At 43.7% G+C, this 19,735-nt stretch overlaps 1 protein-coding gene across 3 annotated transcripts in view; it reads right to left on the bottom strand.

Moving 5' to 3' along the window:
- Positions 1-19,735, bottom strand: part of mindy4 (MINDY lysine 48 deubiquitinase 4) — a 170,767-nt gene that overhangs the window by 16,377 nt on the left and 134,655 nt on the right. For all 3 annotated transcript variants that reach the window (XR_013575200.1, XM_078536430.1, XM_078536436.1), the window contains exons 14-16: positions 18,694-18,855; positions 4,185-4,365; positions 674-746 (exon numbers count right to left, since the gene is read on the bottom strand). Coding sequence is in view for 2 of the 3 variants with exons in the window: in XM_078536430.1 (XP_078392556.1) it covers positions 674-746; positions 4,185-4,365; positions 18,694-18,855 (416 nt within the window). In the remaining variant the exon portion in view is untranslated. The remainder of the gene's footprint in view (positions 1-673; positions 747-4,184; positions 4,366-18,693; positions 18,856-19,735) is intronic.

Raw genomic sequence — 19,735 nt, 5'->3', positions numbered from 1 at the left:
CCCTTTGTCTTTACAGGAATATGTTGGCCCTGTACTCTCCCTATTTCCTTCTTGAATGAGTCCCACTGCTCTGATGCAGATTTACCTCAAAGTGGCTGCTCCCAGTCTACTCTGGCCAAATCATATCTGATCTTATTAAAATCGGCCTTCCCCCAATTTAGAAGTCTGATTTCTGGCCCATCCTTGTCCTTTTCCATAACAACCTTGAATCTAACAGAGTTATGATCACTATCTGCAAAATGCTCCCCCACTGATACCTCTACCACTTGCCCGGTTTCATTCCCTAAAATTAAGTCCAGGACTGCCCCCTCTCTTGTAGGATCTTCTACGTACTGGCTTAAAAAGCTCTCCTGGATGAATTTTAAGAATTCCACTCCCTCTAAACCTATCACACTATGACTAACCCAATTAATGTTGGGGAAGTTGAAATCCCCCGCCATTACTACCCTATTAGTTTTACAATTCTCTGTGCTGTTCGGGTAGGAAATTCTAGGATTTTGACCCAGCTACAATGGAGAAACAATGTCAATTATACAATCACAATCATGTATAGAGTTTTAAAAGTCTACATATAGGCCAGAAATTTCTACTGAGTTGTTTCCATGACTTCAGTGTTAAATGTGGCAGAGTCCCATTTACATACAAAAACCAGGATATAAATCATTTAACTCACTTTGTCCTGACGCAGAGTTCAAGTGGAGGAATCAAATCATCATCTCCTTCCAATGAGCAGCCCTCTGACGCATCTGGAAGACAAGAGTGGTGTGAGTTGGATCCCAAAATTATGGTTACTAATTCTGTACTTTTTTTATTATTCGTTCATGAGATGTGGGAGTCGCTGGCTAGGCCATCATTTATTTCCCATCCCTAATTTAAGAGTTGACTACATTGCTGTGGGTCTGGAGTCACATGTAGGCCAGACCTGGTAAGGACAGTAGATTTCCTTCCCTAAAGAACATTAGTGAGCCAGATGGGTTTTTACATCAATCGGCCATGGCTTCATGATCATCATCAGACTTTTAATTCCAGATTTTTATTGATTTCAAATTTCACCATCTGCCGTGGTGGGATTCAAACCCGGGTCATTCATTACCCTGGGTCGTTGGAATACCAGTCCAATGACAAAACCACTATGCCACTGCCGCCCACAAATTCTAATTCTGTATGTTTAAATTTTAAAAAAAAACACACGGGCTGGAATATCAGAGCAGGTCAATGAGCAACTGAGGCAGAAAAGGTTAACATTTTGGGCAGGACCCTTCATTAGAACTCATGGTGTGGGGAGTTTTTATATTTGCTGCTTACAGTCCAAATACTGCAATGTTATATAAAAAGCATGGAAGGCAGTGGTGATAACAAATCACTTGCCCTAGTACTGATGAAGTGTCATTCTTGATAATGTTGCCCTTTCTTTTCATTTTTCAGATTGCTGATATGTGTGATTTCCTTTTAGCCTGCGGGGTTTATTCTGCAGATTGATTCGAAACTAAACTTTCTCCCTCCATGAGGGACTTTGTTTCACTGCGAGAACTAATCATCAGCAAGAAAATCTGTAGCGCCCCATTTGAATTGCACAAATTGTTCCAACATAATCAGATGAGAAATCGGAATCAGGAAACAAATGTGCGACAGAAGTCCGCCTTAATGTGAATTCACATCATGTTCCAGTAAACAAAAGATAGCCTCCCGAGAACAGGTCTAATTTCTTCCAGCAACTTGGGCCATTATTGTTTCTGGGAGTGGGGATGCTGGCAGCAAACATCAAAGCAAGTCAATAATTAGATGGTGACCTTGGTCATAACTAATCTTAGGCACAGACCTTTCCATCTAGAGACCCAAGTTTATTGATGGTCTGATCTGACTGATGCTCAAAAACAATTTGTATTTATATACCACCCTCAACATACTAAAATGTTCCAAGTCACTTCATAGGAGCATTATCAAACAAAATGTGACACAACCACGTAAGGAGCTATTAGGGAAATGACTAAAAGCTTCTTCTAAAAGGTAGGTTTTAAGGAGCATCTTAAAGCAGGAGAGGACACTAGAGACGCTGAGAGTTGAAGGACTGGCTGCCAGTGGTGGAACAATTAAAATAGAGAACGCGCAAGAGGCCAGAAGTAGAGGGCCACAGAGTTGGAGGGTTCTAGTGCTGGGCAAGATTACAGAGATGGTGGGAGGTGTGGGGGGTGTGGTTTGCTCAATGCTGATTCCAAATCCATAGATACAGGTAAGAAATAGAATGCTCATGTGAAGGGGGTTCACAAGGGTTCTGTGTCACTTCTTTCCAGGGGCCATTCTTTCCTCAATTCACCCTTTTTTTTTCTCTGCCTCGACTGCCTTCTGCCTTTGTTTTCTTCCTGCCCATGCTTCCTCACAGAATGCAGCGTTGACAGCGCTTGTGAACTTCACAACCTTTTTCTTTTGAATAGACTCTCCTACTTCAGCGAGGGAAATTTAAATACGTGAAGAGATATTACATTTCCCACAGGAATCACTGAACATTCAAAAACATTCTGCAAGTGAATCACGAGATTTGGCAAATATCTTCTTCCACAGGCTACTTACGCTGGCAGTTTTCCAGTTTATGCACGGTCTGGTCCCTTTCTACTTTTCCCATTTTTATTAATGGCCGTTAGCTCACAGATGGAACCTTACAAGCTGCCTCATGTGACTTGGGGATGAATGGTCCTGATGTGTCTTAAAGATTTGATGGGCTTAGACAATAATTGATTTGGTCAAATTTGTTTATTTGACCTTCACTGAGTGCAATTTCCCCTGTGAGCTATTTTTTACTGAGCTGGTTAAAATGCCTCAGTTACACTGCTGCCTGCACTACTCTGGTATAGTTGGTTATCCATTTACCTTTTAACCTCTTGCATTGTGATAGTAATGCCAGGAAGGTGCACAGAGAGAATGAAGCCTAAGTTCTGAGGTTTGCTCCATTGCAACTCTGGAATCTGCAGCAACCTTTTGCCTTAGTTTAGAACGTCCCCGAACTCTGGCAATTTGGCTCATAATGCTTCTTTTCGGATTTGTCTTCTTTCGGTTTCGTGGGACATGATATTTATTTATTTTTTTAAGTGCTGTTGTTTCTTGGTGGATTAATACTAAATCATAACATTTGTTCATATTGTTACACTACAAAGAATTTAACACACAGGAAAAGCCCAACTGGTCCATGTCGGTGTTTATGCTCCACGTGTGCATCCTCCAACTCTACTTCAACTTACCCAATCAACAAATCCTGCTATTTCATCCACCCTCATGCATTTATCTAGCTTCCCCTTGAATGTATCTATGTTATTCGGCCCGATTATTTCATGTGGTAGGCAGTTCCACATTCTCCCCAATCTGGGTAAAGAGCTTCTCTTGAATTCCTGACCGGATTTATTTGTGACTATCTTATACTTATGGCCCTGTCCCACAAGTGGAAACATTCTCTCTATATCTATCTATCAAATTCTATCACAACTTATAGCACCTCTATCAGGTCACCCCTCAGCCATCGCAGAGAACAAAGCCCCATCCTATTTAGTCTTTTAGCCTTGAGATGTGTACATTCAACCTTAGAAGCAAACAGGGAAAAGCTAAAAGCAGCACAGGAACAGGCATAGGCCATTCAGGCCCTCGGGCCTGCTGCGCCATTCAATTAAATTATGGTTGATCTGAATCTTAACTCCAATATCTCCCTTGGTCTTGTAGCCCTTGGTATCATTGCCTAATGAAAACCAACCAATCTCAGTTTTGAAATTTTCAATTGATCCCCAGCTTCGGGAGTTTATTGGGAAGGAGAGTTCCAGATTTCCACTCCCCTTTCAGTGAGGAAGTGATTCCTGACAGCACCCCCGAATGACCTAGCTCAAATGTTAAGGTTATGGTCCCTTGTTCTGGACTCCTCAACCAGAGGAATTAGCTTCTCTCTATCTACCCTATCAAATCGTTCAATCATCTTGAACACCTCAATTAGATCACCCCTTCATCTTCTGCACTCAGGAACACCAAGCTGTGCAGCCTGTCCTCATAATTTAGCTCTTTTAGTGCTGGTATCGTTCTGGTGGCTCTGCACCCCCTCAAAGCCAAATGCAAGGCCCATAACTGAACACTGCCCCAGATGGAGTCTGACCAAACTAGTTCTTCACTAACAGGAATACCTCTAAATTGGAATTTTGTAGATTACCTACCCACTGTGAGTCGAATTTCATCCTGTTGATTGGCCAGACCATCATAGTAATAGAGGTCAAATCGTCTCTCAAATTTCCAGTCACTCATCAACTCCTTCTTCAGGCAGAATAAGACGCTAAAGTGGCTCTCACTACACACCACCCAGATTGGAAACTTAGGAGTTTTCAGGAAGGATCCCACCTGGAAAAGAGAAAGATCCATATTTTCAGAGATAAACATAATTATGTTAAGAATAGTTTAATATCCTGGCCAATCTTTATCCCCACTCTCTGCTTCCTGTCCATTAACCAATCCTATATCCATGTTAATAAATTACAGTCAGCTGAAGATGGTTGGGCCTAGGACACTACCCTCAGGAACTCCTGCAGTGATGTCCTGGGACTGAGATTATTGACCTCCAACAACAACAATCTTCCTTTGGTATGACTCCACTAGTCGATAGTATTTCCCCTCCCCCCACCCCAACCCTCCAATTCCCACTGACTTGGACTCCTTGATGCCTCACTCAGTTAAATGCTGCCTTGATTTCCAAGGCAGTCACTCTCACATCACCTTCTGAATTCATCTCTTTTACCCATATTTAGATTAAGACTATAATGAGGTCAGGAGCTGAATAACCCAGGTGGAACCCAGACTGAGCATTAGTGAGCAGATTATTGCTAAGTATGTGCCACTTGATAGCACTGTCAATAACACCTTCCATCACTTTGCTGATGATCAAGGGTAGACTGATGGTAAATGGTAGGGTTGGATCTCACCTGCTTTTTGTGGACAGGACATACCTGGGGAATTTTCCACAAATTTGCAAAAATATTCAGCCAGAAGTGCTGAGTGAATGATCCATCTCAGCCTTCCCCAGAGGTCCCCTGCATCACAGATGCCAGTCTTCAGCCAATTCAATTCACTCCATGTGATATCAAGAAAGGCTGATGGTGCTGGATACTGCAAAGGCTATGGGCCCTGACAACATTCCGGCAATAGTACAGAAGAATTGTGCTCCAGAACTTGCCGCGCCCTAGCCAAGCTGATCCAGTACAGCTACAACACTGGGATCTACCCAGCAAGGTGGAAAATTGCATAGTTATGTCCTGTACACAAAAAGCAGGACAAATCCAACCGGTCCAATAACTGTCCATCAGTCTACTCTCCATCATCAGTAAAGTGATCAACAATGCTATCAAGCGACACTTGCTTTGCAAACAGCTGCTCACTGACACTCTTCAGGTTCCACCAGGGCCACTCAGCTCCTGACCTCATTACAGCCTTGGTTCAAACATGGACAAAAGAGTTGAACTCCTGAGGTGAGGTGAGAGTGACTGCCCTTAACATCAAGGCAGCATTTGACTGAGTGTGGCATCAAGGAGCCCTAGCAAAATTGGAGTCAATGGGAATCAGGGGGAAATTCTCCACTAGAATCATACCTAGCACAAAGAAAGATGGTTGTGGTTGTTGGAGGTCAATCATCTCAGTTCTAGGACATCACGGCAGGAGTTCCTCAGGGTGGTGTCCTAGGCCCAACCATCTTCAGCTGCTTCATCAATGACCCTCCTTCCATCACAAGGTCAGAAGTGGCGATGTTCACTGATGATTGCATAATATTCAGCACCATTTGCAACTCCTCAGATATTGAAGCAGCCCATGCCCAAATGCAGCAAGACCTGGGCAATATCCAGGCTTGGGCTGACAGGTAGCAATTAACATTCACGCCCACAAGTGCCAGAAAATGACCATCTCCTACAAGAGAGAATCTAACCATCGCCCCATGGCATTAAATGGCATTACCTTCACTGAGTCCCCCACTATCAACATCCTGGGGGTTACCATTGACCAGAAACCTAACTGGACTAGCCATACAAATAGTGTGGCTACAAGAGCAGGTTAGAGGCTAGGAATCCTGCAACGGGTAACTTACCTCCTGACTCCCCAAAGCCTGTGCACCATCTGCAAGGCATAAGTCAGGAGTGTGATGGAATAATCACACTTGCCTGGATGAGTGCAGCTCCAACAACACTCAAGAAGCTTGACACCATCCAGGACAATGCAGCCCACTTGATTGGCACCCCATCAACAAACATTCACTCCCTCCACCACCGACACACAGTGGCAGCAGTGTGTACCATCTACAAGATGCATTGCAGGAACTCACCACGCCTCCTTTGACAGCACCTTCCAAACCCACGACCACTACCATCTAGAAGGGCAAGGGCAGCAGGTAACTTGGAGTGCCACCACCTGGAAGTTCCCCTCCAAGCTCTCACCATCCCAACTTAGAAATATACCACCGTTCCTTCACTGTTGTTGGGTCAAAATCCTGGAACTTCCTCCCTAACAGGGTGTGGGTGTGCCTATAACACATGGACTGCAGCAGTTCAAAAAGGCAGCTCACCACCATCTTCTCAAATGCAATTAGGGATGGGAAATAGCTGCTGGTGTAGCCAGTGATGCCCACATCCCATGAATGAATTAAAAAAATTGCCAGGTAGATGCCAGCGTTGTAGCTGTACTGGATCAGCTTGGCTAAGGCTGCAGCTAGATCTGGAGCGCAAGTTCGGTACTTTGCTAGAATGTTGTCAGAGCCCATAGCCTTCGCAGTATCCAGTGCCTTCATTGTTTCTTGATATCACGCGGAGTGAATCTAACTTGCTGAAGACTGGCATGTGAGATGCTAGGGACCCCCGGAGGGACAGAGATGGATCATGCACCCTGCATTTCTTGCTGAAGATGGTTGCAAATTCCACAACCTTGTCTTTTGCATTCATGTACTGGGCTCCCCCATCATTGAGGATGGGGATATTTGTGGACGCTTCTCCTCCTGTTAGTTGTTTAATTGTCCACCACCAATGACGACTGGATGTGGGAGCACTGCAGAGCTTAGATCTCATCTGTTGGTTATAGAATCACTTAGTTACATCTATCGCATGCAGCTTCCGCTGTTTGGCACCCAAGTAGTCCTGTGTTGTAGCTTCACCAGTTTGACACCTAATTTTTAGATATGCCTGGTGCTACATGCCGTCCTGCATTCTTCACTGAAGCAGGGTTGATCCACCAGCTTGATGGCAATGGTGGAGTAGGAATATGCCGGGCCACGAGGTTGCAGGTTGTGGTGGAATACAATTCTGCTGCTGCTAGTGGACCACTGCGCCTCATGAACGCCCAGATTTGAGCTGCTACATCTGTTTACAATCTAACCCATTTAGAACAGTGGTGATGACACTGAAGTTCCCCACCCAGAGTATATTCTGTGCCCTTGCCACCCTCAGTGCTTCTTCCAATTGGTGTCCAACAAGAAAGAGTACTGATTCATCAGCTGAAGCAGGGCAGTACGTGGTAATCAGCAGGAGGTTTCTTTGCCCATGTTTGACCTGATGCAATGAAATTTCATGGGGTCTGGAGTCAATGTTGAGGATACCCAAGGCAACTCCCTCCTGACTGTGTACCACTGTGCTGCCACCTCTGCTGGGTCTGTCCTGCCGGTAGGACAGGGCATATCCAGGGATGGTAATAGTGGTGTCTGGTATGTTTTCTGTAAGATACGATTTAGTGACTAGCCTGCGGAACAGTTCACTCGATTTTGCCACAACCTCGCCCCAGATGTTAGTAAGGAGGACTTTGCAGGATTGACTGGGCTGGTTCGCTGTTGTCGTTTCTGTTGTGGAATGTTAGTTATATCTTGGTAGGTTTGATGAAGTCTTCGTAGCCTTTAGTGGTTAACTGTAAGCCTTTATTAACTGCTGGAACTATTTACAATTATACAGTAAAGGGTACAAGCGAGGATTTGTCTCCATGATTAGGTCTGCACACTACACTGACTCTGGGGTCATGTGTTCTCTTACATCACTGCATTAGTCTACATTAACCCTATTTGTGCCAGACCCTTATACTACACCTCCCCCCAAATCTTTATCCAATGCATTTTAAGTAATTTATAGTTTACCTTGTGTCTTACATTGTTATTATTACATTGTCATTACTCCATCTCCCCCTTCAAGTCCTTGAATTCAAAGGTTCAGACGGCCTGGAGGCTTTATAACCATTCCGTGTCTTGTTTGCTCTACTGTTGGAGGAGGGGTAGGCTCTGTCGCTGCTGGTTCTTTCTGTAGGTTTGGAGGTTGTTCTGTCATCTGGGTATGCTTTCATCCTTTTCTTCCATTCTTTCATGTTGAACCGCACCTGGTCAGTTGGACTGTTTGGTGGTTGCTACTCTAACAGGTGGACATACATTGAATTCGTCTCCTTGTCATTGCTTTCGCTTGTTCCGTCATCACGACGTATGTGGAAATTTACGTTTCAAAAATGGAACCCTCGATCTGACTTGTTTCACAATTTTACTCAAATTTTTGAGTGTTTTCTTCTTTTCCAGTTGTCTTTCGAGCTTACGATTCTTCCCATTTAGCTCAGCAACTGCTCTGCTAAGTTGAGTTCTCTTTGTTTCAGAGCTATCCACTGAACTCTTACATAGATTTGACAGCTTCAGTTCGGCATTCGGTTCTGATCAGAAACTTTCTTCCATGGTCACTGACTCCTGCTTGGACTCTTGCAATTCGCTCGTTAGGCCGTCAGTCTGTTTCATAGAATTTCTCTTTTCTGCTTTCAAAGTCTGGATTTGCTCTTCCACATAGTGTATTTCAACCTTCATGTTGGTCAGATTGGACCAAAGTTCAAGAAGTTCATCAGTTTTGGTTGCTAATTCTGCTTCCAACCAACTGTTCTAGAGTCATCAGCAATTCCTTCTCCTCTTCTAGGCACTTTCCACAAAATTTAATAAAGGCTTCTGATGCTTGAAGCTCATCAAGTTTTAACTGAATATCCATCTTTGATGAATTTGCTTCTTCAAGTTGGCCATTTAAGCGTTTCAAGTCCTCTTTCAAGTGTTCTACTTCCTGTGAGCAACATTCTAGTGTTCTCATCAGTTCCCGTTTTTCCTTTACAAGCTCATCTTTTGTACATGAAAGTTGGTTCTCCACACTGATCAGTTTTTGTTTCACAGAACATAATTCCTCCGTGAAATCCTTCAAGCTCACATTCTGTAATTCCACTTCTGCCAATTGTTTCTGAGACTCTTAATTTCTTTTGTGAGAAGTTCTACTTTCTCTTGCCATTCTAGGTTCTTAATTCTCATCTCTTCATAGATATCTTTGGAAATGTAATGTTTTTCTAAATTTTCTTCCAAATGTCCCACCATTTTCTTTAGCTCTGCAATCTCTTTCTTGTCCCTCTTGGTTTCCTCCTGGAATATAGAACATTCCTGAGTCTTCTCTGCCAACTGGTTCTTCAGTTCTTTCAAAATGGAATTAAATTCATTTTGTTTCACTTCGTAATTTTCCAGAGGAAAAAACTTTGACCTGAGGGATCCTTGTAGCATGTGAAGGTCTTTCAACAGATTTTCCTTTTTGTTACAAAGCCTCAATTACTTCGCCTTGAGTTTTCTTACAATGTACAGAGTCTCATCAAGTTTGTTCTGCTGTTCCACCATTCTGTTGTTCCAAGTAGTTTTTATTCCTTCATGCTGCTGAAGGGTTATGTATGTTTTTTGAATTTGATCTTGAAGGACAATTAGCTGTTCTTTCAACTGTTTATTGTTTGGCCTTTTCACTCTATGCTTCAGTGTATTGCTTTGTCACTACTGACAGTTCCGCCACAACTTCTTCTGAAGTAGTATTCAACTTTTTTAACTTCTCGTATTGTTCCTGGGGAACATATTGGTTCTTCAAAGAGTCTTTCAAGGCCACAACGTCTTTGAGTATATTTTCTGTCTGCTTTTATGCCCGGCTGAGTTTTCCCAACTCACACTCCTTATTTGCCAACTGTGGAATTCAGGGCTGTCATTTCTCCTGGTACCTTTGTGATGCCTCAGAAAAATGTTTGTTCAGATTTCGAACAGTTTACTTAATTGAAGACTTTAGTTTATAGTGTGTTCTCAAAGGTATATACTCAGCTTGAACTTTATTTTTCAAATCTTCCAATTCAGCTTCGATGCAAGCATTTTCTGATTTTACTTCTGATTTTTCTTGTTCTACCTGTAGCAGGGTTTTGTCCTTGTCATTCAGTGCCAGCTGCACACTCTGTCCTGCCACCTGCAATTGCAGTTCTGGAAACATGTCAGGATCTCCAAAAAGATATATCTTTGGGTCTTCTGGAAGCTCCCTGGCTCTCTGGTGCCTTTGTGTGGTTTGCTTGGGTATCGTCTTTTGCCCTTTTGTACTTTTACAGAGGGTTTCTAAGCCTCTTTTTAAGCTCTGTGCACTTGACAACTTAAAGATGAAAAGCTGGTTAAGGACTCAATGCACTGCATTAGGATTACTTCATCAGCAAATTCGCCAAACGAGTATAAAAAGGTATTAATCTGGACTTTTTCTGATTTTCTACTTAGACATGATGTACTCCCTCAATTTAAAAATTCTCTTCTCCAAGACACCCAATTTTGTGATTGATCTGGACCTTGGTCAAGTCCGAATTCATCTGAAAGAGTGGAATTCTGATCCGTGGCCATATTTTTAATAAAAGTGTAGGTTCTTGCTGTGCGTCAGGAGCTCTTAAAACTTCAAGGTGGCGTCGCCCTTCTCCTGGAGACAGAGATTTCTCGCACTTACCAGTTTTGCGGGCTCCACTACAAAGATGATCATACTCAGCTTGAAAAAGTTTTCAACAATGGTTGCCTGGAACAGTTGCCTGCAGAGTTCTCTTCCTCCATGTTTTACTTTAAAGTCACAAATTCATCGAATCCTGGCTTCTGCTTGCTTTTAGTTGGGCTTAAAAAGTCGCGATTCTTCCAGAGGATTCAATTAATTTTTTCTTTCATTTTGGAGAGAGCTCGGATGTCATCCTGACTCGAGGATTGGGTTTTAGTGACGAGTTTTTTCAAACTGCACTTCTGACTCCGAATTATTTAAAGATTTCTCAGGGCTTGCTGTAGCCTGGAGTTTTAAAAAGATTTAGCTCACTCTACTGACTCTGCATTCTGGGATTTGAAGGTGGACTTCCAAAGGAACTGCAATGGAGTCTTCTTCTACAGCAAGGAATTTTATTGGAACTTTTTTCTTGGCGAATTTTCCTCTGCCCCGTGCTTCTGGAGCTTCTTTCCAGGGTGGACTGCTTTGCTGAATTCTCCCTCAGTCTTCCAGCATTTTGGTTTGTCTCTCCATTTTAGCGATGCTTTGGTTTTTTCCCACGAGCTGCCACCATGTTCTGGGTTGTTGGTTACATCTTGGTAGGTTTGATGAAATCTTTGTGGACTTTAGCAGGTTAACTGCACGTCCTTATTAAGTCTTCGAACTATTTACAAATATACAGTAAAAGGCACAAACTTGGAGCTGTCTCCATGCTTAGGTCTGCACACGGCTCTGTCCAACAGCACACTGACCCTGGGTGCAGGTCAAGCGCTTGCCTACATCACTGTGTGGGCAAGTACTGTACTCAGTCCCACATTAACCCTATACTACAGTTTTCTCTATCTAGGTTGATGCCGGGTGGTCTGTTCAGTTTCATTACTTTTAGACTTCGTAGTGGTTTGATACAACTGAGAGGCTTGCTAGGCCATTTCAGAGGGCGTTTAAGAGTCAACCACATTGGTATGGGTTTGGATCACATGTAAGCTATACCAGGTAAGGATGCCAGATTTCTTTCCCTAAAGGACATTGGCAAACCATTGGCCATGGCCAGCCTGGCTAGTTTACTTTATTTTTTTCCTTTTTATCAACTTTTTGCTTGCCCTTTGCTCATTTCTAAAGCACTCCCAATCCTCAGACTTGCTACTACTCTTTGCCACATTATAAATCTCTTCTTTTAACCTAACTTCATTAGTAAGCCACAAGTGGATCTTTTCTTAGTGAGTTTTTGTTTTTAATGGAATGTTTTTTGTTAACATTTTGAATCATTGTTTCCTACTGTTTATTCAGTGTCATATCTTTTAGTCTATCTACCCAATCAACCTTAGCCAGCTCTCCTCTCATCCCTACGTACTTGGCTTTTGTTTGGGACTGGAGTGTCAAACTTCATAGGAATTCAATTGTATTATGATCACTTTTCCCCAGAGGACCTTCTTCTATTGGATTCTGAGACTTGATGGGCTGAATAGCCTCTTTGCTGAAATTTTCTATGATTCTGCAACCCTCCCAAGATCTCTGTAGTCCTCTAGTTCTAGCCTTTTGTGCATCCCCTCATTTGTGGGCAAATCCTATTTTCATCAGTTTCTGGTTCTCCCAGAAAGGAGACTCTGGCTTTTCAGGGTTTTCGGATTTCAATATGTAACATTCTCCAAATAAATAAAACTTTTTTTATCCAAGAGAAAGGGTATTCACAGGCTCCTCTATGGCCCTGTATACCAAATCATTGATTTGTTAACTGCGACGAGGATCATACAAAATAGGACCAAGAGCTGAAGGGTTTTCATGTATAGAAGGTCCAGGAATGTGCTGATTGAGGTGCTCAAAATGATAAAAAAAATGGATTCAATAGAATAACTATGGAAAAACTATTTCCTCTAGTAAAGGAATCACGAATAAGCTGACAATCTTAAAATTAAGGTTAGCCCATTCAGGAGTCAAATCAGGATGTACTTGGACACAAAGGGTTGTAGAAATCTGAAGTTCTCTGCCCAAAGAGGCTGTGGATGCTGGGGGTCAATTGGACAGATTTCTCTTGGGTAAGAGTATGAAGTAAAGTGGAGCAAAGGTGGGTAAATGCAGTTGAGGAAAAGAACAAATCATAGAAAAAATAGAAGCAGCAATAGGTCATTCAGCCCTTCAAGCCTGCTTCACCATTCAATATGATCATGGCAGGTCCTCTATCTCAGCGTTATAGTCCAGTTCTCTCCCCATACCCCTTGATGCCTTTAGGGTCTAGAAATCTATCGATTTCCTTCTTAAATATATTTAGTGGCTTGGCCTCCTCAGCCCTCTGTGGTAGGGAATTCCACAGGTTCACCACCCTCTGAGTGAAGAAGTTTCTCCTGATCTCAGTCCTAAACAGCCTACCCCATATCCTGAGATTGCGACCCCTTGGTTCTAGACCCAGCCAGAGGAAATATCATCCCTGTATCCAGTCTGCCCAGCCCTGTCAGACTTTTTTACGTTTCAATGAGATCCCCTCTCATTCTTCTAAACTCCAGGGAATGCAGTCCTAGTTGACCCAATCTCTCCTCATACTGCAATCCTGCCATCCCAGGAATCAGTCTGGTGAACCACTGCTGCACTCCCACTATGGCAAGTATATCCTTTCTTAGGTAAGGAGACCAAAACTACACACAATACTCCAGGTGTGGTCTCACCAAAACCCTGTACAGCTGTACTAAGACATCCTTGCTCCTGTACTCAAGTCCTCTTGCAATGAAGGCCAATGTACCATTTGCCTTCTTAACTGCTTGCTGCACCTGCATGTTTGCTTTCAGTGATTGGTGTACAAGGACACCAAGGACCTTTGTACATCAACATTTCCCAATTTATCACCATTTAAATAATACTCTGCCATTCTGTTTTTCCTACCAAAGTGAATAACTTCTCACTTATCCATGTTATACTGCGTCTGCCATGTATTTGCCCACTCACTCAATTTGTCTAAATCGCCTTGAAGCTTCTTATCATCCTCCTCACCACTCACATTCCCATTTAGTTTTGTGTTGTAATCAGGCACAATCTAACCAATCTAACCTCTCAACAATCTAACATCCTCCAGAGGGCCCCAGCATCAGATGCCAGTCTTCAGCCAATTCAATTCACCCCATGTGATATCAAAAAAATGACTGAAGGCACTGGATACTGCAAAAGACTATAGGTCCTGACAATATTCTAGCAATAGTACTGAAGACTTGTGCTCCAGAACGTGCCCTGCCACTGGCCAAACTGTTCCAGTACAGCTACAACACTGGCATCTACCCTGCAATGTGGCAAATTCCCAGGTATTTTCTGTACACAAAAGGCAGGGCAAATCTAACTGAGCCAATTACTGCCCCATTAGTCTACTCTCGATCATCGATAAAGTGACGGAAGGGGTCATCAACAGTGCTATCAAGTGGCACTTACTTAGCAATAGCCTGCTCACTGATGGTCAGTTTGGGTTCCACCAGGGCCACTCAGCTCGACCTCATTACAGCCTTGGTTCAAGCTTGGACAAAACAGCTGAATGCCAGAGGTCAGGTGAGAGTGGCTGCCCTTGACATCAAGGCAGTATTTGACAGAGTGTGGCATCAAGGAGTCCTAGCAAAACTAGAGTCAATGTGAATCAGGGGGAAAACTCTCCACTGGTTGGAGTCATACCTAGCACAAAGGAAGTTGGTTGTGGTTGTTGGAGGTCAGTCATCTCAGCTCCAGGATATCACTGCAGGAGTTCCTCAGGGGAGTGTCCTAGGCCCAACCTTCTTCAGCTGCTTCATCAATGACCTTCCTTCCATCATAAGGTCAGAAGTGGGGATGTTCGCTGATGATTGCACAATGTTCAGCACCATTCACGACTCCTCAGATACTGAAGCAGTCCGTGTCCAAATGCAGCAAGACCCGGAAAATATCCAGGCTTGGGCTGACAAGTGGCAAGTAACATTTGCGTGCACAAGTGCCAGGCAATGATCATCTCCAACAAGAGAGAATCTAACCATCGTCCCTTGACAGTCAATGATATTACCATCACTGAATTCCCCACTACCAACATCCTGGGGGCTTACCATTGTCAAGAAACGTAACTGGACTAGCCATATAATTACTGTGGCTACAAGAGTAGGTCAGAGACTAGGAATCCTGCAGTGAGTAACTCACTTCCTGACTCCCCAAAGCCTGTCCACCATCTACAAGGCAGGGGAGATGGTGGCATACTGGTAATGTCACTGGACTAGTGATCCAGAGGTCCAGGCTAATACTCTAGGAACATGGGTTCAAATCCCACCATGGCAGCTGGTGGAATTTGAATTCAGTTAATAAATCCGGAATATAAGGCTAGTCTCAGTGATGTTACTCATGAAACTATCACTGATTATCGTAAAAACTCATCTGGTTCACTAATGTCCTTGAGGGAAGGAAATCTGCCATCTTTACATGGTCTGGCCTACATGTGACTCCAGACCCACAGAAATGTGGTTGACTCTTAACTTCCCTCTGAAATGGCCCAGCAAGCCACTCAGTTCAAGGGGCAGTTAGGGATGGGAAACAAATGCTGGCCTTGCCAGCGACACCCATATCCCATGAAAGAATAAAGAGGGGAAAAAAAAGTCAGGAGTGTGATGGAATACTCCCCACTTGCCTGGATGAGTGCAGCTCCAACAATACTCAAGGAGTTGACACCATCCAGGACAAAGAAACCCGCTTGATTGGCATCACTCCCTCCTCCACCACCAACGAACAGTGGCAGCAGTGTGTACCATCTACAAGATGCACTGAAGGAACTCACCAAGGTTCCTTAGGCAGCACCTTCCAAACCCACGACCACCACCATCTAGAAGGACAAGGGTACCAGATACATGGGAACATCACCACCTGCAAGCTCCCCTCTAAGTCACTCACCATTCTGACTTGGAAATATATCGTCGTTCCTTCACTGTCACTGGGTCAAAATCCAGGAACTTCCTCCCTAACAGCACTATGGGTGTACCTACACCACATGGACCGCAGCGATTCAAGAAGGCAGCTCAACACCACCTTCTCAAGGTCAATGAGGGATGGGCAATAAATGCTGGCCTGGCCAATGACGTCCACATTCCATCAATGAATAAAAAGTGAAGTAAGCTTAAGGGGCTGAATGGCCTACTCCTGTGCCTACTTGCATTCTGATTTTATTCACAGCATTTCAGCAACAGTATCTTCAAACTCCTCTGACCATTGCATTCCATGCCTCCCTGTTCTGATTTTCTCCCCTCCTTCTCTGTTGGCATCTACTCCTTGCTGGGATTATGGTTCCATTAATGCTAGCTACCCTCCTGCACCTCGCTAAAGTAATACATGAACCCAGAATATATTTTTTTTTTAATTATTCTTCCATTAAGACTCACAACTGCACCCAATTCTGGACTTAACCAACATCTGCATGTCGGGCCGAATGGCTTCTTTCTATGTTGCATCATTCTAAGGTTCAAACAGCCACTTGCTATGAGATTGGAGCTGGCTGAGGACATAAAAGGACAGAAAAATGAGTTGAACACACAGAACATCCAATAAGAGACAAAGGGGAGAGTGGTGTTCATAAAGCAGTCAGTATAAATCTGACATGCATTCTTACCCCTCTCCTGCTTGCCCACCTGATGGACAAATATGAAACTTACTGAAAAATTGAAGATTTTTTTGAGTTTTCTGTTTCTTCTCACTAGATTTGTTGGTTTCACTGCAGTAAACAGGAGATTGGAGACAATGGTGCTGACGAATGGAGCTTTGAAAGATGAACTGACAACAGCATCATACAGTGATGGCAATTGATTTTGCTAAAGGAACCGGAAACGGCCTGCTGCACAAAACTTGGCTTCAATGCTGGGAAGTTGTGTTTGATGTGACGATGGTGTTGAGAGCTTATCGTTGGATAAGCTCACATCACCATCTGGCTGGAGCTCCTCCCCTATTAGTGAGGTTAGAACTTTGCTTCCACTCTAAAGGACTAAAAACTGCAGCAGACATACTGGTAGTGTGATGTTGTCACAGCCTATCATTCAGAGAGGTATAGAAGGGCAAAACAAACACAAATCACTCGGTCAAGCAGAATGGGTTCACACTCCGTGCTACAGCAAGGAGGTCCTGGGTTAATTCTGAAACTGCTAACCCACATCTCCCTCAACCAACAACACTGCACTTCCAGATAACATACCTTCAATAAACTTCTGACCATCTCACCAAGGCTCCTTCGACAGCACCTTCCAAACGCACGACCTCTACCGAAGGACAAGAGCAGCAGATGCATGGTAACACCACCATTTACAGATTCCCCTCCAAGCCACACACCATCCTAAATTGGAAATATATTGCTGTTTCTTCACTGTCAAAGAATCAAAATCCCAGAACTCCCTCACTAACAGCACTGTAGGTGTACCTATACTACTGGGAGTGCAGTAGTTCAAGAAGGCATCTCACCACCACCTTCTCAAGGACAATTAGGGATGGACAATAAATGTTGTCCGAGCCAGCGATGCCCACATGCCTTAAAACATCACATGTTTTGCTCTTGCCTTCATCCAGCCTCCTTAGGTTTTACCAGTGTGGGCTCTTGCTGCCTGCTGTCTTACTCTGCCGACTTGCTCTTTCACAAAAGGCCCTTGGCTCTTCCCCTTGCTGTCTCTCTCACCTAATCCGCAGAAATGCCTGCTTGTTGCCACCTCCAAAATATTGCATATATGCAATGAATTAAAAAAATGCATATTTTTTTAAATCATTCATTCATTCAGAGGATGTGACCATCGCTGGCAAGGCCTGCATTTATTGCCCACCTCTAATTGCCCTTCAGAAAGTGATGATGAGCTGCCTCCTTGAACCACTGCCATCCATGTGGTGTAGGTACACCCACTCCAAGTCTTATGTAGGGAGCTCCAGGATTTTGGACTAAGTGATGATGCAGGAGCAGCAACATACTTCCAAGTCAGGCTGGTGTGTGACTTAAAGAGGAACTGAAAGGTGGCAGTGATCATGGCCTCAGACTTTAGTTTTGGCCTCTTCTATATCATCTCCACCCCATCTCTATTTATGACAAGGACAGATCTCTCCTGATCTCTGTCAGGCCTATGCAATCTGCATTCCCTGTGTCCAAGCGCATGCAGATTTCCCAGCTGTTGTTTGGGATCCAGTCCTGAGCCTATTACTTTCCTCAGCCTTTGTTGAGTCTGTCTCATTTCCTAAGCACCTTGGTGGGGCCTTGATGTGCTCAATTCGCTGCTGCACATCCTACATGACAACAGTGGCTACACTTCAGTAGTGCTTTTGGACATTGAGGTTATGAAAGATGCCACATAAATGCACCTTCTTTTATTACCCACCCTGTCGCTCAGTCATGCTGGCGCCTTCATTATTCCCCTCTTGGGTAATTCCCCATTTCTTGTTCTCAATACCAACTCATCAATATTGTACTGCCTTCCTAGTCCATCTTCCCACTGAATAAGAATGTGGCTATCTACTTTTTCAAGAGCCATCATTGACTTCTTTACAAATGTCAATCCCAATCCAACCATCTCCTTTTGTCAACTTGCTCACCAAGTACAGCCATTGGGGATAACCTTCCCAGCTTCCCCGCCCATGATTGCCCCCCTTAGGTCTCCTAGCTCAACGCTGGCTCTTTTTGCATTTCCCTCATGAACGTTTTGTTCACTCAAGGCCCTCCATGACCTTCTTGTGTAATAATTGCATAAACATCCTGCCTTTGACTGAAACTTAACTCATGGATGGCAACACCTTGAACCTCACTAAAGCGTCTCTACCTGGCTATACTTCCACCATTTGCTGCGTCAAAACCAGTGGGCCGAGGGCACATACCTTGCAGATAGGAAACTGCTACCACAAGGGCTATTCAATAACATGCAATGGGATGCTCCGGGCACTGTGGTCTCAGGGCACATACCTTGCAGATACTGTAGTGCTCAAACAGCGACAGCAGTCCTATGTCACTGCGTCCTGAAATTCCTTTGAGGATTGTGATGTTGCCATTGCCAGAATCCAACTCTACGACGTCATTGAAAACATTGGAGACAGCTTTGCCGGTTAACAACAGATTCACAAGTTCCTGCAAGAGCAACACAACAAATTTCTTATGTTTCTTTTGTTTTTACATATCAGCTGTAGCATTCTTTGCTCTATGTCAGAGGTCATGGGTTCAAGCCTCAGTCTGAAGACCTGAGCACCTAATCTATGCTGACACTCAGTGTTGGAGGTGCCTTCTTTCAGACGGAATGTTAAATCAAAGCTCAGTTGCCCGCTTGTCACAAAAGCAAAGACCAGCAGGGGTGATCTCGCCAACATTCATCTCTCAACTGACACCACTGAAAAACAGAACACCTGTTTATTCATCGCAGCATAGCTGGCAAATTGGCAGCTGCACTAGCCAACATTAGAACAGAGACCAACTTCAAAACAATCCCAGTTGACTGCAAAGACTTGGGCATCCTAAGGACAAATAAATGCAATAAAAAAGAACAAATTCTTTTTATCCTATTTAAAGAATAAATATCACATCGTTGAAACATCTGAAGGCACTCAACATCATGGCTCTTGGAGTGTTGTTTTTACATAACTGTTGTTATATAAAAAGAGGGGCTTGCATCTATTTAGTGCCTCTCATGGCCTGAGCCCACACAGTGTTTTGGAAAAGCAATCATTGTTGTAGTGTAGGAAATGCTGCAACCGATTTGCAAAGGCGAGCATTTTTTTTACTCTTTTGCGAGATGTGGGTGTCGCTAGCTAGGCCAGCATTTGTTGCCCATCCCTAATTGCCCTTGACAAGGCGCTGGTGAGACACCTTCTTCAACCACTACAATCCATGTGATCCATGTGCAGCCTCAGTGCTGTTAGGAAGGGAGTTCCAGGATTTGGAACTAGCAACAGTGAAGAAACAGCAATTTGGTTCCAAGTCAGGATGGTGTGTGGCTTGGAGGAGGAGTTCCAGA

The sequence above is a fragment of the Cetorhinus maximus genome, chromosome 3, assembly GCF_964194155.1.
Source record: "Cetorhinus maximus chromosome 3, sCetMax3.hap1.1, whole genome shotgun sequence".
Taxonomy (NCBI): domain Eukaryota; kingdom Metazoa; phylum Chordata; class Chondrichthyes; order Lamniformes; family Cetorhinidae; genus Cetorhinus; species Cetorhinus maximus.
Note: the sequence above shows the minus strand (reverse complement) of the source record. Positions and strands in the feature narration are given on the sequence as shown.